This window comes from Siniperca chuatsi, linkage group LG6, assembly GCF_020085105.1.
Source record: "Siniperca chuatsi isolate FFG_IHB_CAS linkage group LG6, ASM2008510v1, whole genome shotgun sequence".
NCBI lineage: Eukaryota > Metazoa > Chordata > Actinopteri > Centrarchiformes > Sinipercidae > Siniperca > Siniperca chuatsi.
The window spans coordinates 16907127-16932039 of NC_058047.1; the positions used below are offsets into that span (position 1 = coordinate 16907127).

At 40.4% G+C, this 24913-nt stretch overlaps 2 protein-coding genes across 22 annotated transcripts in view; one reads left to right on the top strand and one right to left on the bottom strand.

Moving 5' to 3' along the window:
- Positions 1 to 3043, bottom strand: part of cep350 (centrosomal protein 350) — a 37463-nt gene extending 34420 nt beyond the window's left edge. For 2 of the 3 annotated variants that reach the window (XM_044198464.1, XM_044198462.1), the window contains exons 1-2: positions 2676 to 3043; positions 17 to 105 (exon numbers count right to left, since the gene is read on the bottom strand). In XM_044198464.1, coding sequence (XP_044054399.1) covers positions 17 to 101 — 85 coding nt within the window. In that variant the 5' untranslated portion in view covers positions 102 to 105; positions 2676 to 3043. Of the gene's footprint in view, positions 1 to 16; positions 106 to 1567; positions 1749 to 2675 lie in introns of those variants that run through there. The other variant, XM_044198463.1, reaches the window with a different exon arrangement.
- Positions 3044 to 4906: 1863 nt separating this feature from the next.
- The window catches only part of LOC122877219 (voltage-dependent R-type calcium channel subunit alpha-1E), a 105690-nt gene continuing 85683 nt past the window's right edge, over positions 4907 to 24913 (top strand). For all 19 annotated transcript variants that reach the window (XM_044198466.1, XM_044198465.1, XM_044198469.1 and 16 more), the window contains exons 1-2: positions 4907 to 5036; positions 19271 to 19833. In XM_044198466.1, the coding sequence (XP_044054401.1) occupies positions 19304 to 19833 (530 nt within the window). In that variant the 5' untranslated portion in view covers positions 4907 to 5036; positions 19271 to 19303. The remainder of the gene's footprint in view (positions 5037 to 19270; positions 19834 to 24913) is intronic.

The window sequence follows — 24913 nt, forward strand, 5'->3', positions numbered from 1 at the left end:
AACAAACAAAACATACCTGCGCTAATATTGTGATCTGTGAGCTGCTGAGCAGAGCTTTTAAGCGACACCTCAGTCCTCCTGCTGCTCCTCATCTCTCCCATTCACCTGCAGCCAAGATTGGACACAGGCAAATAATGAAAACCAAAACTGAGTGAAGGCAAAAGTGACATAAATGAGATGAATCCAAAATGTAATTAAAAGTGTATTTTTGTACTCGTATACTGTATACCATATACACTATCTGGAGACAAAGGCAGTAACATCTCAGCAAACAGACAGAGAAAAACCAAAAAAGTTAACCGAAACCAAAACAAGGAATAACTTACAGAAACAAAACACACCAAGCACTTTCAAAAGCAAGAAAAGGACTTGGACAGAAACAAGCCTCAGAGACAACAGTCTAGATGGCCAGCTGCAATACATGCCCAGCATGTGAACAAATATAAAATAAAATATAATAAATACTATGTGTTTAGCCTAATTAATTCCTAGTATAACACATGTAACTAATATGACAGCCTGTTGACAGTAGACTAATGTCACCGTGCCATTTAAAACAGGTTCTACTACAGCACATTCCTCAAAAGATTTCTGTGAGGGAAGGTAAGCAGAACTGAAGTTTGTCACATGTCAGCCATGTTATGTTTACTTAAAACCCTTGTAAAGCTCAAGTACAGGTGGCTGGTCCTGCCTAGGTACTACTCTCATTAAGCCAACAACAATATTAGGTTGAATAGTTTTGTTCTGATTAGGGAACCCTCTTCCTGAGGCAATAGTGGGTCAATTTGTTGAAAACTTTGCCACTTTAATCAGTTTATTGTACCATGGATTTATAACCAAGTCTGGCCTAGTTAGTTAGCTCATTATGGGTGTCTTGCACTCATATTTAACACACCTTAAGTCATAAAGAGTTCTTTAGAAGTCATGCCTGTAACTCATAACAATCAGGTGACACCGCCCCAAGGCTGAGAGAGCAAACAGGAAGAAGACTAAATTCATCTCTGCCTCCACATCAACAGAATTTCGAAGTAATAGTCTTACATCATTAACACATGGCCTTACACTGATGACCGTGATTATAAACTCATTAACAGTGCGAATTAAATTAGGTTTACTAAACCATACAACAGACAGGAGTCTGTCTTTGTTGTTATCTTAATCCATATGGGACTGAATGCAAAACTTATGGTAGGAGAGCCAAAGGCGGCTAAAATGATATACCGTTAAACTGTTTGTAACGTTAGTACGTCCATACAAGGAACTAACGTTTTCAGGTTGTCATCTTGACTATCGAGATAAGCTGACGTTAGCTACTTTTGGCAAAAGTTGTGACTTGAACTGAAAAGTGGACACGCCAGCATTACACGAAACACTTCTCTGTTCGAAGTTAACTTAACATTAGTAAGTTAGTTAACGTTTGTAAGACACAATTATCACCGATGTAAGCCTCCATAACCAGTTGATTCAATTAAGTTAACTACCTAAGAGTCTACAAACGGCAAGCCTGATCCAGGACTAAGTTATAGCACTGTACAACGGTCATGTATTGCTGTCACAGTTCACCCACCCAATTCAGGCATTTAGAGCTCATAAAGTTCGTTAACAAAGTTATACAGAAATTGCAAAGTCGTCGGGGGGCGAGATGAACCCATCAGCGACCTATCAGGACAAGAAAAGACGATGTCGCGCGAGCGTTAAGTGACAAAAACACAATTTTCTCGATGGAGTGCGGGTGATTTCCATTATAGCAAATACAACCCGTGTAAAATCCAAGATGGCGCATAATTTCTTCTTCACTCACCGACTGCAGCTTTGCTCAGCAGTAGTTGCTCGGTGCTGCCACCTATGGGTGGACGCTGCATTACAAAAACATTAATGGAGCGACACAGACTATTGCAATATAGCTTCCAACCACTACTGCCATCACTGTGCAAAAGGCTGTTTAGCAGTACTCTAGTCGTTGAGCGAGGAAGAAATATGTGCCATCTTTGAATAACATGGGTTGTACTGACTTTAACTTTAATCACCCCCACTCGATCGAAATGAGTCGTGTTTTCACTACTTTACATCCACCTGGTATCGCTTTTTTGTCCCCGGATAGGTCGCTGGGATGTTTACCTTCCATTCAGTGTCTTTATATTTTTAAGATTATTTTGTAAAACATCGAGAGCCCGAAATAGGTGGGTTCACACTGATAGTACATCGGGACCTGTACAAGGGCTATTTAAGCGCTAGCTATCGTTGATGTTAACGACAGCGCTGTTATTATTGAATATAATAAGCTATAACCAAACTAAATGTCAAGGCTGGAAACACCCTGTCCAGGAATTACTGGCCCGTGCCATCGGACAACACAATCCATCGTTAATCTAACGTTACTTTCGGGTGTGAACTAACAACCAGGGTATTACCGTTTTTAAAAACTTAATTATTATTAAAACAACACCAACTTTTCGACAACCATGATTGGCTTTCTAGTACAATCGCTGTACATCCCAAAAGATATGTCTGCAACTCATTCTAACATTTGACTTCAAGATGACTTGTTTCGAAATGTCTTCGGTCCAGGGAATAGTCGGAGCCGCCAAGTCGAGAGAGTTAATGTTAAAGCTAGCTGACAGGAAAGTCATGAATCAACTTAGCTAAACACCTCTTTTAAGAGACATAACATATACCTTTAGGGAAACGATCCGACGTGTCTAGATGTCCACATTCATGCTGACATCCTCGTGATAAGAAAATCCTAACTTCTCCGGACTTCTTCAGTTTCGTTCTTCAGCTGTCTGTTTGCTAACGCTAGCCAGCTAACGTTAGCAAACCAATGTTAGCTAACAGTTGTGCCAACTAAGCTAGCAACTTTTTCTAGCGACATGCACCCATTGTTGTTGTCTCTGGGTTTGCCCAGGCAACCAGATATCCAGGTCAGCCGTGAGGTTCCTAGAAAGAAATGTTGCTACCCGCCTCTCAGGTTGCCTTTCCCGGGTTACTATGTTGATGTTTCTTAACGGTGAAACTAGGGTATCCAAGACGGGTAGGTAACTGAGAGACCGAAATATCGCGAGCGTTGAACCACGTCAAACGCTGGGGAAGCCCCACCCCTGGCGTGCGCGCGCGCGCGCAAACACACACTCAAACAAACCATAAAAATTACCATAAAAAATACATCAAAATACGAGTAATAACAATTTAGCCCAATAAAAACGTAGTCTTCTTTAGTTTTGTGGTTATATAAATTGTATTAAATTAATGTACACAATCTGTATAACACATTTACATGAATTATTTCAGAATATAGTGTGACACTATACCAACTTTGAGAATAAACACAACATCTCAGCAAACAGGCAGATAAAACAAAAAGTTAAAGATAAAAGATAAAGATAAAAGTTAACCGAAACCAAAACAAGGAATAACTTACAGAAACAAAACACACCAAGCACTTTCAAAAGCAAGAAAAGGACTTGGACAGAAACAAGCCTCAGAGACAACAGTCTAGATGGCCAGCTGCAATACATGCCCAGCATGTGAACAAATATAAAATAAAATATAATATAATAAATACTATGTGTTTAGCCTAATTAATTCCTAGTATAACACATGTAACTAATATGACAGCCTGTTGACAGTAGACTAATGTCACCGTGCCATTTAAAACAGGTTCTACTACAGCACATTCCTCAAAAGATTTCTGTGAGGGAAGGTAAGCAGAACTGAAGTTTGTCACATGTCAGCCATGTTATGTTTACTTAAAACCCTTGTAAAGCTCGAGTACAGGTGGCTGGTCCTGCCTAGGTACTACTCTCATTAAGCCAACAACAATATTAGGTTGAATAGTTTTGTTCTGATTAGGGAACCCTCTTCCTGAGGCAATAGTGGGTCAATTTGTTGACAACTTTGCCACTTTAATCAGTTTATTGTACCATGGATTTATAACCAAGTCTGGCCTAGTTAGTTAGCTCATTATGGGTGTCTTGCACTCATATTTAACACTCCTTAAGTCATAAGGAGTTCTTTAGAATAGAAAGTATAAACATTAAAAAATAAAACTATAAATGAATAAATAAAATATAATGGAATAAAAACAAATTCATTACATACAATAAAGTTTGAATGTACTACATTAGCAAATTTAACTGGTCTCCCATTGTCTGAAGTAAGAATTGTTTGCATATATTGTTGAGTTTGTTTTTTAAAATATTAAAGCAGGGCTTAAGTGAAAAATCATTGATTAGTCAGAGCCATAGACTGTAAATACACGCAGTCTATGGGCAGACAAAGCAGAGGTTATTTTATCAATACAATTTCTACGCGATTACTGCCGCCCAGCGGCCTGAGTGTGTATCACACATAGAGACACATACAGCCAAACTGTGCTGCATCACATCACCTTGAACGCTCATTCAAAAAAAAACCTTAGTCCATTAACCCCGAGCCCATTTGAGTAATTTTTCATCACAAAATATTGCTTCATTTTTGTCATTCGACTGATGTTGTTGTGGGTCGAGTTAGGATCCTACTTTTATTGATCCCTATGGCAACAAATGGAGTGCACATTGTAAAAATGGGCGAAGTAGTTTGATGATAGGATGTGTGCTCACTGTTAACAGATGAGTCATAAATATATAAACTGCAGTCTCGCCTGTCATGACCATGAAGCCAGAGATCCAGGTTTGCAGGTTATGGCTGCTTGTTTGACCATGCAGAAGGCAACAAGTAGGTTACCTGTAGCCTACTGGTAGTGCTGTTTATGAAGTCTGCAGCTTGATATTCATGTGGAACTAAACAAATACTTACATGAACAGCCATTTCAGATTTCGTATATGTCACATAACAGCGGTTTTAATTGTATTTTTGGGTCTTGTCAACTGCTCCAATTCCCCCTGGCTAAGGCTAATAACCTGGCAGGGCTCTCTCCCCCCCCCACACACACTTTCTCTCAGTACCGGCAGGGGGATAGTAAGGCGGTCGTGTCTGCTGCCACATTTTCATTTTCTGTGGAAAGGTGAACGAAATGGAAAGGAGTTCTCTATTTTTAGGTAAGAAATCCTGCGTAATTTACATTTTCAAACAGGTGTTAGTTAAAGACACGCGACTGTATTGAGCTTATCGCCTATCCGACAACTGCAGCTTTTTGGCAGAGGTTATGTTTGTGTGCCATCCAGAGGAACAGGGTGCTGAGCATCTTAATGTGGAGTCTTCCGTCAGTCTTCATTGATAATACCGATCAGAGAAATAGATAAGGGCAGGGTTGTGATGCTTTTACGTGATGCTTTTACGTGAAACATAACAGCCTGCAGTTCTGCTGATATAAAAACGTGTTTTTTTCATATTACAATCCAACAATTAATTATATTTTTAAAAATAAGATCCTTTCGTATGTTACTTTTTGCCTTTAAGGTAGGACTCCTCTGTGTCTTAGAGACTGTGGAGGGCAGATGCATGTTTGTTTTTCCTAAATGTTTGGTCCTGACAGGAAGCTGTTTTTAAACTCCACTCACCTTGTATACTTAATTAGCCTACAAAACATGCCCAAATTAGCAATGTGCAAAGACCATGACAGAGCACTAATCTCTGTTCACTCTGGTTTGTAGTCATTAGAGTCACACTGATACAAGAAGATTCAAATCTTCATATTCAGAGTGTTGCTCAGAGTGACAGAGCAGGTGTCAGAATAAGGGCCACATGGAGGCAGACTTGAAATAGGTTTTGCTAATTACTAAGTGGTCCTAGACCAGATGATGATAGAAATTCAAGTGTAAGAAAAGAAATCTCCCCAGTTCAGTCTCAGAGGTTGGGGTAGGCTGCGACCATTACCTCAAAGAGGGAGGAATTAATTAAAGATGAGATAATCGAGACTACATTTGCTGCAGTGAATAGAAAGGAAGTGTGTGTCTGACAAGTTGTTGATGGGGTTTTAGTTACTAAAATGCCATGATTTGCTTGTATCATCCATCTGTCATCTTGGCTGTTTGTCTCTGCACTTGTATGTCTATGACCTGGGGCTTTATCAAACGTTTTTTGTTATTTTATTATCTTCCTTAAAAAACGGATTCCTCATAAAGGCCTTCAGTGGAGTATTTAGATAAACTAATCCATCAGAAGTAGCATAACAGCCTGTTTTCTCAAGTCATTGGAGTTTGACAATAAAGGAAGAGGCAGTTTGAATAATCAGTGTTTGTGTTAGATGACAGGCTGCTTGAGGCAAACAGTGTTGCCAGCCGACTTCATCTTCACATCTCTCTTTTTCCTGAAGTGGAGCCCTGGAACTGTTGACATGCAATCTTCTACAATACCCAGTTACTGTTCACTGGTTCAATAGGCAGTGTGATCTGCTTTGTGCTAGAATTAATCAGATGAATGAGGGCAAATGGACCATTGCTTGGATCAATCCTGCTTCTCTGGAGTGTCTTGTTAATTATTTCATCACATTAACATTTGTCACTTACCACCCCCAATCTATTTTGGCTATATTTTCCTGTTATTGTCTTTTGTTAATCTTTTCTTGTCAAGTGTTCTGATTGTCCTGACTGAATAACGCCACTCTCCTTGGAAGGAGTGCAAATTGGTTTTCATGGTGTATAAATTAGTGCCTCTATTCAGCATAAAACTGAACCTGTTGTACCTCTTGAACTGAAACAAGCTGCATGTTCCTTGGACCACCTACAATACATATTCAAAATACTGAATAATTATGATTCATCATTTACAAAGATGTTTAATCATATCTTTTATAGCCTCAAGATGCACGCTAAATTCATGTTTAGTTGCCATACAGTGTCAGTCTTTCTGTTTCTTTGTAAATAAATATGCAAGTAAAGAATGTCCACAATCTAATGCATTGAAAACAAACAAATCCTTTAGTGAATTAATAACACCAGAGCTGAGGGTCCTCTGAAATGCCTAATTGGTTGAAGTGGAACCTTCAATGCTGACTGATAACAATCCACCAAGGGTAAAGAGGCTAACAAAGAAATGAGACACATACTCATTTTACCAACCGGTGGTATTATGTTCTGCTTACAGTCTGCATTTATTTCATGTACTGGATTTTATTTTACCATTCAATAACTGCTGCTATTTCGAACAAGTTAGCAGGCCTTGCTCTAAGGTATTGCTACATACATGACTATAGCTTGGATTAAACTTTCCAATTTTGTGGTAGTTCCTCCAACCACTTGTACACTTTGCGTCAGCTTAACTATGTGCTACATTGATGTGGTTTGTTTCAGAAGCTGAACCAGTTTACAGGTAAAGCTTTCATCACAGTGATTTTACTTCATCACACTGTGCACAATGTTGTAGTGGATTCCCCTTGAGCCTGACATCGGATCTGAGTAATGAGTGTAACAGCCAAGATTAACACACACACACACACACACACACACACATATATATATATATATATATATATATATATATTTCTAACATTATCTCAGAGCAGGTAAAATCAGTGTTCATTCGTTTTATATGTTTTGTGTAGACTGGGTCTATGTTTCAAATATGATGTTATTTCCCCTCAGCCTTGTGGATTAATTTGACAAAGATTTAAATGTCAGTGGCCTTATTGCTATGTGTTCCCCTGTGGAAAACTGAGTGCACAGCAATCATGTGTATGTGCAACACATCTCCCTAATATCATTTTATATATATATGGGTGGGATGCTATAATGTAATTTTGCAGACATTATATACTAAAAGCCTTTTTTAACGATTTTATGCTCTGACAATTCCTTTCCACAGAATTCAGTTACTTTTGTGGTAGGATCCCATTAAATTTAATCATTTATATAAATGTATTATTCACTTTACCCTGCATTGAAGTGAGACTCTCTGTTGAGCTGAAAAACATAAATGCAACAAAAACCATCAAAATCAGTAATGTGCGTTTTTATAGCACCTGCCTGTGATGCAAACCTTTTAATTATCTCTAACACATTTTAGAGCTAACTCAGAACAGCACTAGGTATACTTTACTTTGTAAGATGGTTGAAGGTATGTATACACCACGTATAATGTATACATGCCCACTCATACAGTATTTGCAACTGGCCGGTTTATATAACAGAATCATGTGTCTTGTCTTTTCAGTGACAGGTGAATACAGTATATGAGGCACGTCTCACAGTGCAACCTAATCATGTTAGGCCTTTTTCCAGCACTTAGACAAACACACACAGTCATGTTTGGGGAAACCATCACCAAAACAAACTACTCCTTTAAGTCACAATGTCTACTGCCAGCTGTAAAATATGATTAATCTCCAGTGGTATAGGCAGGCATCTTGATCAAATCATTATGCAGTTCAGTGGCCCTAGATTATTGTATACCAGGTCATTTTACAAAACCTAGGGAACAGGGTTTTCTCACAGTGGTCCCACTGACAAAGATGATGATATGCTTTGCTAAACAATTTAAAGAGGGTTTTCATGGACACCAGGTGGAGGTCAAAAACCTCTCTTGGCCTCCTTGTTCACCAAACATATAAATGTCATTGAAACTTTATGAGATGTTCACATAATGAGAATTTCTTGTTTGAAAAATAGTCCATTATTTCAACACAGAGTTCAGGACCTGAAAAACAAACAAAAATGAATGATTGATGCTTTTTTGATAGCAGTTGTTTTACCCTGCTCTGCACTGCATACTAGATATTTCCACTTGTGTTTTTTAGTTGTATTACTTCTACACATTCTCAAATATGTTTAAGTATAAGATTATAATGTCTAAAATGATCATTACAGCACCGGCCTAAGGAAATGCATCATATTCCACCCTATGACAGTTCCTTACCTTCCAGCCCTTCCCCATGAGGCTGCTTTCCCTTCCAATGATTGGATTATGACCGTGTGGCAGTCCTATTAGTAGTGTTGATCATTATTGATCTGATGTGTCAGTGGTGTTGTGTAATGTTCTTTCTTGGAAGGTCATCACAGCAGTAGGATCCCTTTGAGAAGCGTTTTTTCATCGTTTGATGGCTACATGTCATGGTAAAGACAAAAAGGCTGACTGCCTTTATAAATTATTGAAGAAAATGAGCACAAAGCAGAAAAATAGTCAACGTGAGTTTTTCTGCCCAAAACGGGTATGAATCTCTCAGCAGCTGACAACCTTATCAAACTCATAAATACCATGAATTCAAAATTATACTATGTTGTTTGATAATTTTCTTTATTAGGGCCAATACAAAGCAACATGTAAGAGATAACACAGAAAACTAATCCACAAGTTGAATTGCCCTGTATGTTCATTGTCAAATGTTAATCAGGCTTCCAGCTAACTGATCTATTCAAACTGAGTTCATTCAGTGTTTATGGCACAATACTTACATAATGATAATATGAAACTTTAATAAACCCTGCAGCGAAATTGGGTTGTTGTTGTTGCTGTTGCAGAATAGCATAGCATAGTGGAGGGATACAGCAAAGAATCATGGAAGAAAAACAAGATTAAAGCAAATGGGTGCATGAAATGAATGGCAAGTACAGTATAATATTTGCATTAACACGTCTACAGTAGGTGTTACATCTACATAGAAAATGTGTAGGTTGTGTTAGAAAAAACTGTCTATGCCATTACATTTTTTCCAGATACACAGGAGATTAAGTAATAATATAGAGACAATAATAGAAGCAGAGGGACATGGCTGTGGGTGGAATAGTCTGCTGGCAAGGTGCAATGGAAAGGTTTTGCTGGTTTAGTTATTATCCTTGTATTTGGTATCGCTTATTATTGTCTTGGTGGGGGATACCTTCTTGCAAATACTGTGGAAAGGGTGTGCATCAAATTCACAAGTTTTGGAACAGAAGTTAAATGAGATTGTGTTTGATAGTCAGAGTTTAGTTGGACTTTAGTCCACACTTAAATATCTTAACAATTATTGGAAGGATTGCTATGAAATTTTGTACAGATAGGCCTATTCATGGTTCCCAAATGATGTATCATAATGACTTTGGTGATCCTCCGACTTTTCCTCTAGCGCCACCAAGAGTTTTACAGTTGTGGTTTTGAGTAAAATGTCTTGACAACTGTTGGATGGATTGCCATGAAATTTGGTACAGACATGTATGTCTCCCTCAGGATAAATTGTAATAACTTTGGTGATCACTTAAAATAGTACTCCACCAATTTAACATTGTACTCCTGTCATGTTGTTGGACTCACAATAGACAGTTAAAAAAAAAAAAGGATCAAAACTAATGCAGCAGAACCAGAGATAAAACCTAGGGCCTTTATTACCCACAATACAAGTCTGGTCGGAGATTTAGGCTCACTTCTTTTAACTATTTTTCATTTTTATCATTTTCTTGTAGTCTTCAGCCCCAACTGATGCTGACTCAAACAAAATCACTTGAGGCAATTTATCAGACTTTGCGTAACTCCGTCTGGAACCACAAAAGGCTTTATGCAACTTTTTCTCACATGTGCAGTAGTACTCCCCAAGACCAGTGAATGGGCTTTGATGTGTAAAATCAGTAGAGTTCCCCTTTAAAGGTGGGGTATGCGATTATCAGAATCAGAAATACTTTATTGATCCCCGAAGGGAAACTATTTAGCAAAAAATATAATACAATACACTATAAAACAGGTCAGAAAATAAATTAAGTACCAGGTGGGTATAAGTATAAAATAAAATAAGTGTGAAGTACCAAGTGGGTTTACTGGTTGATGATGATAATACGGTATAATAATACAATGTAATAATATAAGTAATAAGTAGTAGTGCATGTACTTAAGTGTAGCCTATTAAGATTAGATATAGGTATGAATAATATCAATATCAATAAATAGGAAAAACTAAATATTGCACAGGAGTATTACACAGAATATTGCACAATTATTTCAAGTATTGCAGAGATGTAATGATCAATGTCCAGTTTAATGACTTAGGGTCATATAGACTAACACTTAGAGGGAGGAATGACTTCCTGTGGCGCTCTGTGGTGCTTTTTGGGGGGATGAGTCTTCCGCTGAAGGTACTCCTTTGTTTGACCAGCACATCATGGAGTGGGTGGGAGACACTGTCCAAGATGGCATGTAGTTTGGCCAGCATCCTCCTCTCTGACACCACCGCCAGAGAGTCCAGCTCCACCCCCACAATGTCACTGGCCTTACGGATCAGTTTGTTGAGTCTGTAGCGTTCGCTACCCTCAACCTGCTGCCCCAGCATGCAACAGCATACAGGATAGCACTGGCCACCACAGACTCATAAAACATCTTCAGCATTGTCCAGCAGATGTTGAAGGACCTCAGCCTCCTCAGAAAATAGAGGCAGCTCTGGCCCTTCCTGTAAACAGCTTGAGTGATCTTAGCCCAGTCCAGTTTATTGTCCATGTGTACTCCCAGGTACTTGTAATCCTCTACAATGTCCACACTGACCCTCTAGATGGAAACCGGGGTCACTGGTGCCTTGGCCCTTCGTAGATCCACAACAAGCTCCTTAGACTTTGTCGCATTGAGCTGCAGATGGTTCTGCTCACACCATGAGACAAAGTTCCCTACCACAGCCCTGTACTCAGTCTCCACCGCTGATACATCCCACCACAGCAGAGTCATCAGAAAACTTCTGAAGGTGGCAGGACTCTTGTGTGGTAGCTGAAGTCCATGGTGTAGATGGTGAAGAGGAAGGGAGAGAGGACAGTCCCCTGAGGGGCCCCAGTGTTGCTGACCACGCTGTCCGACACACAGTGCTGCAGGCGCACATGCTGTGGTCTGCCAGTCAGGTTGTCCACAATCCAGGACACAAGGGGGGCATCCACCTGCATCGATGCCAGCTTCTCCCACAGCAGGGCAGGCCGGATGGTGTTGAAAGCACTGGAGAAGTAAAAAAACATGATCCTCACCGTGCTTGCCGGCTTGTCCAGGTGGGCGTGGATGCGGTTAAGCAGGAAGATAATGGCATCCTCAACTCCCAGCCGGCAGTTCTGGTAGGCGAACTGAAGGGGGTCTAGGAGGGGTTTGACCATGGGCCGCAGCTGTTCCAGCACTAGTCTTTCCAGGGTCTTCATTATGTGGGAGGTCAGTGCCACCGGTCTGTAGTCCTTGGAGCCACTGGGACGTGGCACAGGAATGAGGCTAGATGTCTTCCACAGAACAGGGACCCTTTGGAGACTCAGGCTCAGGTTGAAGACATGTTGAAGGACTCCACATAGCTGGGGGGCACAGGCTTTTAGCACCCCGGGGCTAACTCCATCGGGGCCTGCAGCCTTGTTTGAGTGGAGTTTCATCAGCTGTCCTCTCACCTGGTCAGCAGTCAGGGACACAGCAGAGGTTACAGGCGGGGAGGGGGGAGTCATCAGCGTGAAGAGGGCCGTTAGCCTGGTGGGGAGGGGGGAGCAGAGTACTCAGAGGAGCTTGAGGGCCGACAGCAGCTGAGTTAGAGGGGGGATGAGCAGAAGCCGGTGTGTCGAATCCGTTAAAGAACAGATTAAGTTTGTTGGCCCTGTCCACGCTGCCTTCAACTCCTCTGCTGCCAGTTGGTCTGAAGCCAGTGATGCTCTTCATGCTGCTCCAGACCTCTCTCATGTTGTTCTGCTGGAGTTTCCGCTCCAGCTTCTTCCTGTACTTCTCCTTGGCCTCCCTGATCTTCACCTTCAGGTCGGCCTGGATTGCTCTCACCTCCTCCCTATTACCATCAGTAAATGCCCTCCTCTTGGCATTCAGGGTGTCTTTGATTTCCTTTGTTAGGAAGGGCAGCTCTGGCCCTTCCTGTAAACAGCTTGAGTGTTCTTAGCCCAGTCCAGTTTATTGTTCATGTGTACTCCCAGGTACTTGTAATCCTCTACAATGTCCACACTGACCCCCAGAATGGAAACCGGTTTGTTATTTGGATAACAATGGACCATCTTAGTTGGGACATTGCAGTCCACATAGAAGTTAGTTAGTTAATGTAGCCGGTAATGCACTCAGTAAGCCCATCAATATTATAATCCAATACACGTCTTTTTGTCAAATTCAGCAAATGTCTCCTCACAGAGTGCTAGCTGTCCATTCAGTGTGTGTGTTAAAAAAACTCAGGTGTTTGTATACAGCCCTGCCTCTGTAAATGGGAAATAAACTAAGTGGCTCGGACCGGGCCACGCAACACTATTCCAGCCATGATTTGTGTGTCAGGTAATGTTAAATGACTTGCCCACGGACATTCAGCTTACTTTCTAGTTTGCCAAGATACGCTGTTGTTGTGATGTTTGCTATAGTTGCAGGAGAGTTGTGAGTATCGCTGTCTGGAGCTGGTGTGCTGGCTCTGGGAAACCATCTCGTCCTCTCTGGCTGTTAGCTTCGCAGCAGCAACTGTAGCGACAGTTTGCTAACCCACAACGTTAGTTATATTACTTGCTGTGTGTTGTTTGCTCTATATCATGGTATTTGTCATGGTATTGGATTTCTCCAGAATCACATACCCCACCTTTAAGTATTCCTTTAGCGACATCGGGTTAAAATTCTAATTGTCCAGTACTTTGGTTTATGACCAAATACCTGCAAATGTAATGACTAACACAGTGCTAACACTGATGATGAATGTGGTAAACATTATACCTGCTAACCATGCTGATAAGCTCACAGTGACAATGCTAACATGGCTCCACCTTTACCAGCTACAACATTGATGCTTACACATTAATGCATCAATAATTATAATCCAATAATATCATATACATTATTTTGAAATGGGTCATTCTGCATAATGTGTACTTTTACTTTTGGTACTTGCTAATTCTTGCTGCTCCCGTTTGCTCACTGAAATGCACCACAGTGTGTAATAGGAAGTTGTACATTCAATATATAGATGTTGGCGCTGCCTAATATACTGTGTATAATACAGAATGGTAATATGCAGTGGCTATATTTTGAGAGAGTCACTGCTCAAAGTAAGATGCTAGCTGTGCTGGAGAAAATTAGACTCCTCATTGTGAGAATACTTAGAAATACTGTATGTCTCAAGGCTAGTACAGTATTTATAAGTGTCAGTGTTCCTTACTCTTGGATGAGCTGTCAATTCAGTTCAGTTGGTCTTTGTTCTTCTGTTTGGTCAAGGCAAACAAAGCTGTAAGATAATCACCAGCATGATTGAAAAAAATGATTGTATACTGTAACTTTGACACACTTGAGTCATATGTGTGTACAGAATACTGTTCTGTGTCCTCTGTGTCCCCACTACATTATCATAGAAAACTACTAAAGGTGTTCTAGATGCATCACAGTAGCATAGAAAATATTCCTCATACAGTTGATTAAACCATATTCTTCCATTTTCCTGCATGATGAAGAAGCACATTTAGAAAAACTTAAATAATGGGAAATATTTGTGGTAAAAAAGGACAGCAACTTAGCCATCATCAGTCCAGATTTTTGTGATTTGAAGGTGACTGAAATTATTTCTGGCATGAAGTATATTTCCTTGATTCCCCTTTTGGACCCCTTAAGATGTCCTCAAGAGTTCTTAACATTGTGGCTGAATCTCCTGCACCTTGCTACAAACATGATTGTTATTTTCAGCTGGCTCCAATTTTTATGCCTGATTTCCTTTCAAACACATTGCCCGTTAGAGTAGGTTCAGGTGACATAACACTTCCTGACATGTTTGGCCATTCACCAGGTTGACATCCAGGTTGAGGGGAGGATATGGTGAAATATGATGTGTAATCAGGCAGTTGTGTGGGCTGTTGGGGGCAGCAGGTGTGAGAAAGTTCCTCGCCTTCCTGTACCTCTCCTTCACTCCTCATTAGTAACCTTGCAGACACCTGGCTGTCCAACAAAGAGCGTAAAAACAACTTGGCCCCTCCAATATTGTGATTCAGTTTTTGTCAAAGGCTCACCTTCTTTTGTCTGCTTTTATCTGACCTAAGTAACTGGAAAGTCACCACACAGCTGTGAATAATACATTAGATGTTTCAGATAATGGCAGTCTAAAAGCTCAGTGACTAAGGCTAATCAACAACCAACCTCTTAAAAGCTAATTATGAGAATGATATCAAACCACTGTCAACTTTCTTGGCAGTATGGGTTTGATAATTGTGTGGAGCAACCACAGTGGAGTGCAGAGGAAGCAGCTGAACCTTGATGTTTTAGTCTGTGTATTGCAGTGTGGGTGTTTTTTAGAGCTCTGTGGTGAAGGTCTATCTTTGGACTAGTGGTATGGGTCTGGTTGTACTGATGGTTCTGATAATGGCCGCATAAGGGAGTGGAATAAAACAAAGTTTTATAAAAGTTTTATAAAACAATGTTTTATAAAATTTCAGCCTTTAGCTTTGTCTAATGATACAATACAATACTTCCTCCTCATTCTTCAACAACAAAACATTCTTTTCCCCCTACTTTTTCTCGACAATATTAAAGGAACAGTTAGACTTTTTGGGAAATACGCTTATTCGCTTTCTTGCCAAAAGTTACGAGAAGATCGATACACTCTTGTCTCTGTATGATAAATATCAAGCGAGTGCCAGCAGCCGGTTAGCTTGCTTTAAGACTGGACACAGTGGGGAAACAGCTAGCCTGGCTCTGTACCTAAGGTTACAGAGCCAGGCTCCTGACCCCTGAAGGTCACTAAACACAAATGAGATACAACGTGTAAATTAGTGAGCTTTAGAGATGCTGGTAGGATGGACTTTTTGTTACCTTTGGACAGAGCCAGGCTAGCTATTTCCAGTCTATATGCTAAGCTAAGCAAACTGGCTGCTGGCTGTAGCTTCATATTTAATGGACAGACCCGAGAGTGGTATCAATCTTCTCATCTAACTCTCTGGAAGAAAGGGAGTAAGCATATTTTCCAAAATTTTGAATTATGCCTTGTGTGTGACCCAAACAGAATATAGACTGTGAAGACAAAAGACATCACATAAGGGATTGTTTAGAGTATTTGTATGTCTTTTTTTTTTTATCAATCTCACTCGCAGATGGTAGATGACCATAAACAGGTCAAGTTAAGTGCCTCAGTATTGAAAATACTGTAGGCTACATATGGTAGGTATATATATGTTCATGTGGCTGGTGCTTTTCTGGCAGTATCATACCCAGATCTAACTGTCTGTACTCAGACACCCCTGTTGGCATTCCTGTTCAGCCAGTTTGAAAACATAATTTGTAAAATGGATTCAGTAAGCACTGGATCAATAGAAGTTCCCCAGCCATTTCTCAGACAGAGCTCTTCCTGCCAGGATGCACACAATGGACAATTGAATGTACAAATACATACTATATATGTTCATATCTACATAGATTTCACTAGCCTTTTCTGAATGAGTCTCACTCTATGGACATCATTTTGCACTCAGTAAAGATAGAGAGAGAAAGAAGAGGGCAGGACTGGTGTTTTCCAGGTGTTTTCTGTTTCTCTGTTGGAAGCTCAGCTCATGTTCATTAAGCAGCTACAATTAAAGCCACTTTACCAGTGGTCCCATTTCTCTCTGGTTTCCCGAGCAGCAGCATTGTCATTATATACCTTTAACCCCCCAGAGAGCGGGGAATTTAAGATGTCAGAGGTAATGGGCATGGTCAGTCAGACACTACAGAAACATCACTGGTTGTTTGCCTTTAAAAGAAAACCTGTAAAAGTGTGCTTCAAGAATCTATTCATAATGAATTGATTTCTTGCAGGGTAGGCGATTCCAATCAGTAAGGACCAAAAGTGCAGTAATTTGATATTAATCCTTCTTTTCCATGTAGAAGATATACAGTATGTTCAGTTGCAGTGGCCATAAACGTGTTCTTCGAATATTCCAATGAGAGTTGTCTGAGAGAAATTTGCTCCATCTAGGCATTGAACCTGTTGAGTGCTGTAGTTGTAACCACCACTGTTTGACTGTCTCATTGTTTGCTTCTAATTATTATAAATTAATGAAATTACCTGATTAAGTATAATATTTCCCTGCTAAGTGAGATTTGGAACTTAATTGCATCTCTGGAAATGCTGGTGTCTTTCCCAAATTTTATAATGTTTGACTGAATTCTTAGGCAATCATAAATTTACAATTACTTTTGCGGCTAAGGTAAGTAAATTAGGTTTTTTCTTATTGAATTTTGCTCAGTTAAACTTGCATTAATTGATTTATTTTTAGCACAACAAGCTGTAAAGACAGAATCAACATTTTATTGCCTTATAAAGTTGTTGTGGTGAATGTGCGAGCTAACAGAGGCTTATTTACAACTCGACTATGTTCACCAGCTAGCCGCTAACTTTGTCTGTCTGCTGTTTGGTGCTGAGCAGGTAGCATACAGTGGGTTTATCTAGAGGTTTTGCCTAAAACAAGACAATAATAAGATTAGTCGAAAAACAATTGCGTTGTGGGTTGTTAAACCAAAACAACGAGTTAAAAGATGCTAAAAGAGAGACTATAATGTGGGACTAGTATTTCAGCACTGTCACCAGTTGTCCCACTTCTGTTATCTCTAATGAGCTGAGCCAGTCATTACCTCAGGAAAAGATTAATGTTTGATGATTAATTTGCAGTATTTTTTTTGCCTCATTTGTTTAATTTGTTGGATCCTAAAAATGTTGTCATGTTCTTCCTTATGAATTTAATAAATCAAATTGTTCTGCTGCTTCTCACGCTGAGGCTTCTAGATATTCCCGGGACTTTATCCTCCTCAGTACACACACAACATATTAGCACATCAAGCAGGGTATTATTTCAGTTTGTGCAATAATGTTGATATGTGAAGGTATTAGTGGACACCTCTTGAAATCAAGGAGGTGCACCTTTCTTGCACAAGTGATACCATCAGCATCATCAACTCAAGAGGGTCTCTGATCATTAGTATCTTATTCATAGCAGTGTGCCCACTTATTGACAGCAGTCTAATTAATAGCTCTCAAGGTGCTTATGCAGTCTGATAGATTTTAAGCTGATGCTCAAGAGAGTTGAATAGCTTTCATCCTTTCATCTTATCTGCTCTATACAACTACACAACAGCCACTTTTTACTGCCCAATATTTGGGCAGTAAAAAGTTATTACCATTTCTCTCAGATGAACTGTAAACCAGAAATCTATCATTCGGCTAACTAAAATGGTGAGGGCTCCATAAAGCTAGAGCAGGAGCTGCAGCAATGTGGAAGCTTTTGCAGCATGTCAGGCAATAAGATGTACTGTGTGCATGTCTTGCTTAGCACATACCCAAAACCAGACTAGTACTCAGTGTTCCTACCAGATAAAGGAGAAGATGGTTTGATAAAATTACTCTCCCTCTCTTAATTCCCTCTTCCCAATTGTACCATTAAGCACAGCACTGGCAGTATTATATGATTATTTGTTTTGAGGGCTGCATTACAGCTTATCTAATTGGTTTTGATGCTCAGGGGTAATATTTTAAAGTGACTGTAGACAGTGAGGGCTATTGTAGCATTGGCAAATTGCCTTGGATAGTTAGCTGAGCAAATTCATACTTATAGAGAAGCTAGATCTCTTCAGGCTCTTGACTGATAGCTATAATCCAACACCCAAGCACAGATTGGCTGAGTGTCCGCACCTGTAAGTGGGAATGATGTTGCAACATCATGTCTCCCGGGGTGTAGCGCAAAGCTACTATCTGTATCTGTATCTGTTAGTTTCACAAAAATATCTGTATTTGTCTCTGTATACTGATTTACAGTATACCGGAAGTGAGCAGAAGTTAGAAATCACCTACCGTCTCATTGTTTTCTACTGCCATTTACAGCCCTTACTGGGAATCCACATTAAAAGCGAGCCATAAGTGGTGTGTAAGCGCTATTGAAGTGTTTGGTCTGTTCAATCCACACCAACTCTGACCTCTGTTGGGTCGTCTCTGTTCTCAGAACCAGCTGTCCTATCAGCAGCAGCTCCTGAGGAGCTGAGAGGACAGTGGCCGGCCAAAATGTCTTCACCAGGCTGACTGACAGCAGAAATTTACTGGACAAAAATCATTTTCATGTAGGCTCCACCAGAAGAAAACAACATTTATTTATTGATTCATTGATTTTATTCAATAATGAAACCAGAAAGCTCATAGTAACACTGGGGACGTTGATCATTACAGGGACTGTAAATTACTTTACAACATACAAACAGCGGGAGATTTGTCTACTGCCAAGTCACAAATTCTAGATGCTGTTTGTATTTGAGAGTTCATTGTCAAATAATGTAATCATATTTGTTTACATCCCTAGTCGGCACAGTCTCTGTTAAAGTGAAATTACACTGAATAAAAGATCCAGACAAATGAACTGTTTTATGAATCTTTGATGTCAGTTAGGGTTTGTACATTAATATTATCTGTCTCTCACTTTTTCTTTCCCTGTACTCCCTTTCCTTCCTGCAGCACTATGCTGAGATCCTGGGCAGCCTTCCCACCATGCTGGAACTGGGCTCCTGTTTGGTCAGCTCTCAGTCTCTGACAGGGGACCACAATGCTTTGGGGCAACCCAGAGCCCCAGATGGGCCGGAGTGTCCAGTGGTTGGTCTGGGCATGGAGGCGATGTGTGGTAGCAGCACCCCCAGGCACCACATCCTTCCCTCGTCCCCAGCAGACTGTGAGAACTGGCAGAAGCATCGTGCAGGACTAGCAGGAGGGTCGAGCTTGTTTTCTGAGTCTCACTCCCTCCTGGAGCCCCAAAGTCTCTCAACCAGCTACGACACCCTCTACCTCCCACACATGTCTGGCCATGCTGCCCCTCTGCATCCAAACCGTCTCGGCCTGTCTCTTGATGTGACCTCAACTTTTGAAGTTGGAGGGGGAATGCTGGGGATGGATGGAGATTTGGCGGTCAGTCCCAATGTGATCAAGAGACGTCGGGGCGGCCTGATCGAGCAGAGGGACATTGTCAAAGCCCACCAGGCTCATAAGATTCAAAGCACACCACAAGCACGACGCAAAGAGTGGGAGTGAGTATGATGCTGAAATATGCTTAAATACAGAACCCTGGCTCTCTCTTTCTCCTATCTGCTAAATTATTCTGAGCTTTATCCTAAATATAGTCTATATCACAAAGTTATCTTCTTTCTGAAATCAGGTGTTCTGAAAAGTATAGAGTTCAGATCTACTTACAATGCTCGTAGTATGTAGAAACAGACCACAGCAGCACAGCTGCATACAATAATGTCATTTAAAGAGATGTTTTGGAATCTCAGAGTACCATTCATTTCTATGCACTGTTCCAGTTGTTTTATTAAACTTCATTGTGACAAAATTCAATACCCAGCATGTAAATCAAAACAGAGGATATAAAGCAGAAATAGATCTAACACACTGTAGATAAGTCCTGCTTTTTTTTTTTTGGAAAGACCATTGACTTGCCTTTGTGGCACACCAAGTTTCTATTCATTACTCCCTGTAAGCAGAGATGTCAGTGAAACAGGGCAAATCTATGGTGGATGCAACTAAAATTGACATAATGTTCAGCTTTGTTGTGGCAGCAATTTGGGTAACACTTTATTTGTGTAGTCCAATGATAGCATTCAGCTAGGGGTCAGGTAGGGCTGGGTGATACGAACATAATCTCGTATGACAGTAATTTAATTGTGATATAGTAACTTTTCTAGACAGTCAATTAAGAATATAGAAAAAGTCTCAGTAAAAGAACATTCAAAACTAGTGTTCACACCTTCCTTCAGATTTCTCTCTTTAGGGTACAATTAGAAGAAGATGCAAGAAATACAAAAACATTTTCACACATTTTCTCATTAGTAATTTCAAACACACAAAGAAATCCTGTGTTGACAGGATTTACACTTGTAAAGATGGTCAAAAATGTTCAATGCATGGGTTTGTTTATGTTCCCAGCACTGTTTAGTGGGTATGATTGCAGATATAAAGGAATACTTTGACATTTTGGGAAATAAGCTTATTTGCTTTCTGGCTGAGAGTTAGATGAGATGAGCGAGACCATTCTCATGTCTGTATTCAGCCAGTTATCTTAGCTTAGCATAAAGACTGGAAACAGCTAGCCTGGCTCTGTCAAACAAAAACAAAATCCACCTACTATCACTAATTAACACATCTAGTTTCTTTAACCCATGCAAAACCCGAAGTTTTATACATAACAATTCACCCTTTTATGGGGGGGTTATGTGCCAGATTGTTTCTTGGCTGCAAGCCATTGCCAGGCAACCTGGGGAGATCCCAGGAAGTTACTGCTCCCAGCCAAACAAATGAGATATAACGTGTTAATTAGTGTGCTTTAGATGTGCTGGTAGGTGAATTTTGTTATCTTTGGACAGAGCCAGGCTAGCTGTTCCCCCTGCTTCCAGTCTTTTTGCTAAGCTAAGCTAACTGGCTGCTGGATGTAGCTTTATATTTACCTTAAAAACATGAGAGTGATATTGATCTTTTCATCCAATTCTTTGCCAGAAAGCATGAAACTTTTGATTTTAAATGTGACCCAAACTTCTCAATCTATGTAAGTGATCACTATAACAGTCTAATTTCAGCACTATAGTCTAATGCTCATTCAGTCATTATCAGCATACTGTATCTTTGTGTGTATTGTGTGTGTTTACTGTATGCTCACTGATTCACATGATCATACCACATACATGCGTGTGTGTGAATGTTAAAGTGCCCGTGTGTGCATGTATTTACTGGTTTCCTGCCCTGCGGCGCTGTGGAATTTCTAGCTGATTATAGCGGTGATGCCCCCCTCTGTTTCCCTGCTGAAGCTGGAGTTTCACCTCCACTGGCGTTGGCACCCTCTGTGCCCCCCCCCGCTCCTTCCTCACCACAGGTACAGGATGCCACAGCCCATGCTAAAGAGACAGAGGCTTGGGGAGCGTGACGGAAGAGAGAAAGTGGGAGAGAAGGTGGGAGGTGGAGGGGAGATGGATGACGTACAATGAAGGCAGGGGAAGAGATGAGGAGGGAAGAGACTAAATGTGAATGAGAAATAAGAGGACTAATTTGCGGCATGAGATTTCCTCCTTTTATTTGCATTTGATATTTAAGACCATGTGACAGTAGTATTGATGTGGTTGAGTACTGGTTCACCAGGCCTGTAGAGATGCTCGGTCATGGACCAGATAACTATTCTCTGCCCTGCCTAATATAATTATTACAATACTACATGACAGATCTACACTTCTGCTGCTGAGAGGCCAATGACCAGAGTGAGTCAGGATGCGTTACAACCATGAACATCCACCTCTCAGGGCCACTTAGCAGCAAACCCACAGCCACCTGACAGGAGGATGGAAAATGAGATGGTGCACCTGAGCCAAAGTGTGCACCTGCTTTTGTTTTTCAAAGTAAATTAGTCTGATTTCAGACCAAGCGAGAGCAATATATTATGAAAAATAAAGCTTATGTGAGTTTTTGCATAGCTATCAGCAGAGCTTATCACTCAGTTTGTCCCTTGGTTCACTTGGCTACTAGTCTGTAGCAAGATATCTCAACAACTGCCGGCCAGATTGCCATGAAAGTTTGGATGGATATTTGTAGTCCCCAGATAACTATTTCTAAAATTGTAATAAGCCCCCTGACCTGTCAGAGCGCCACCGCCATGTTAAAATTTGCCCTTGATCCATAATTTTATTCAAGACAACATATGTTGAAAACTAATGGCCAGATTGCCATGAAATTTGCTGTGGACATTCATGACTCCCAGAAGACGATCCTTAATGTCTTACTGATTCTGTGATGTTTTCTCTAGTGTCTTCATTAGGCCAAACTTCCCAGAATGCCATGAAAAAATGCTTGGGGCCAAATTATCAGTGTTGTACACAAGATAACTCCTGACTAGTGTTCCATGAAATTTACTGTGGATATTCATGTTCTCCAGAGGATGAACTTTCTTGACTTTATTGACCCTGTGACCTTTCCTCTTGTACCTCACTCACATTAAAATTCAAAATAATAATAATAAAAGCTTTCATATATATAGAGATATACGTATACTCTGTTGTCTGATTGCCATAACCTTTGTCGAGTATATTCATACACCCCAGAGGAAGAACCCACTTGAGTCTGGCGTTTCCATGACCTTGTCTGTAGAGCCTTTTTGAGGTCGGCCATCACATTTTTAGCTCCTCTGTTGGTTTGATCTAAGAATAACAAAACCATCAGTGTGTTGTTTCCTTCTGATAATGAGCAATGCAACCTCTATGAGCCACTGACTTTGTCTTTAGTCTTGTTTTTTTTATGTGATTCCATTAAAGATCTTCTGAATAATTTACATGCCACAGAGCTTTCCTTGAAAGACATGTTGAAACAGCAAACACTTCTTTGTAAATGAAGCAATTAAGCCTCCAATACTGGTATCTGTGTCTGTATTTGCAGGTGTGTGTGTGTGTGTGTGTGTGTGTGTGTGTGTGTGATAAAGACAGCCTTTTGGAAGTGCTTGATGAAATAGAGTTGGCGTTAATGTGGCCCAGGTGACAGTAATCAGACTGAATCAATCAGGCATTTCAACTGCATCAGGAGTCGACATGGGTCACTGATAGAGAAGAGCACTAAACTATGTTTGGTCTCTGTTTGACCTTGGTGCTGTGTGTGTTTTGTGTGTAATTTGTGTGTGTGTGTCTCCATTTCTGGGGGGGAATGGTAGCATAGAGAGAAAGAGAGAATGTTATGCCAAATGCCATGATTTTTATGGTTGAGCCAGAGCATCAACTGAAATGTTCTTGTTTTGTGCACAGTTTTATACACATTTCACAAAAATTCAGCCTGACAAACAGAATCTTTGGAAACATTGGTATCTTTGGAAACATTGATATCGCCACTACAATTTAAAACAAAGTTCTGGAGATTACATTTTTAACACAAAGCTGGTCAGCCTGGTTACAATTCCTGGTATTGTGGCATAATTATTCAGACCCATCGGAAGCCCCATTTCCAGAATGGTCTCACTGAAGTAATGAGAGAAGCAGTAAAAGAAGAGCTGCTGGCTGTGTGGGAGTAGTGGTTCATTTAAATGTTGCAAGCCAGAGATTCAAGGTAGTTAGAGTTGTTTGACTAATGGAAGCATATGCTAAATCCATGAGTCATTAAGCTGAACTTGGAAATTGAGCCAGAGCAAGCTTCTGAAAGTGTGACAAGACTATCTAGCATAAGCACAAGGCCAATTTCCAAGTGACAGCACTTTGAATGAGGCTCTTCCCCAGGATGATTTTGAATGTATTCTGGGAACAACCTTGTATGTGCGTGTGTAGTGGGAGTAGGCCTAATGTGGAGTCTTGAATTAGTTCCTTGATTTTCTTTGATTTCCATTCTTCTGGGTCCCATGTCACACCTGCATTTGTGTGCTTGTCATCTTCTGCTCTGAATAACTCCTCTGTCTGAGGGCTCTTACACACTCCTCAGCTCTGCCGGCACACGTTTTCAGTAAAGGGATGCAGGATGAATGAGACTGAAGTGGCTGAGCGCAGTGATGACACAATAGCGGTGCTCCACAGTCTCTGGACGATTCAATTGCACAGTAATTACTAAAGCATCTTCATGGTGTTATTAAAAGAGATTTCAAAAAAAGAGTAAATGTCACTTTGTTTTTCTTCCCTTCACAAACACAAAGGTAAACATGTGAGTAAACATCTGTAATCATCTGTTCAAGTTCTCGTGTAATAAAAGCATTGGGAAAGGTATAAGATGAATAAACTCAGATTGTATATTTCAATGTACTTTGATAATGTAGAATGTGACCAAAGAAGTGCATTCTGTTGTTTGTTTGCCAACTTGGCATTGGACCAAGTTCTTGATGTGAGGTGGAACCAGCTACAGGGCCATCATTAAAACATTTTCAATATGAACCTTTTCCAAAGAAATCATTAGCATTGCAGAGCAAAAGCAACTGATTTCTACCAGTTAAAGTAGGAACTACTCCGTCGTATCTCTGCTCACATTTGTCTGCTTCACATCAGACCTGCATTTTGATTTTTAGAGAAAATATGACACCACCTTTTGAGTTGAATCATTTATACGTTCACATTTGTCCCCAAAGTGATTACTTTGCGCTAACACCCATCATAGAAATTTTAA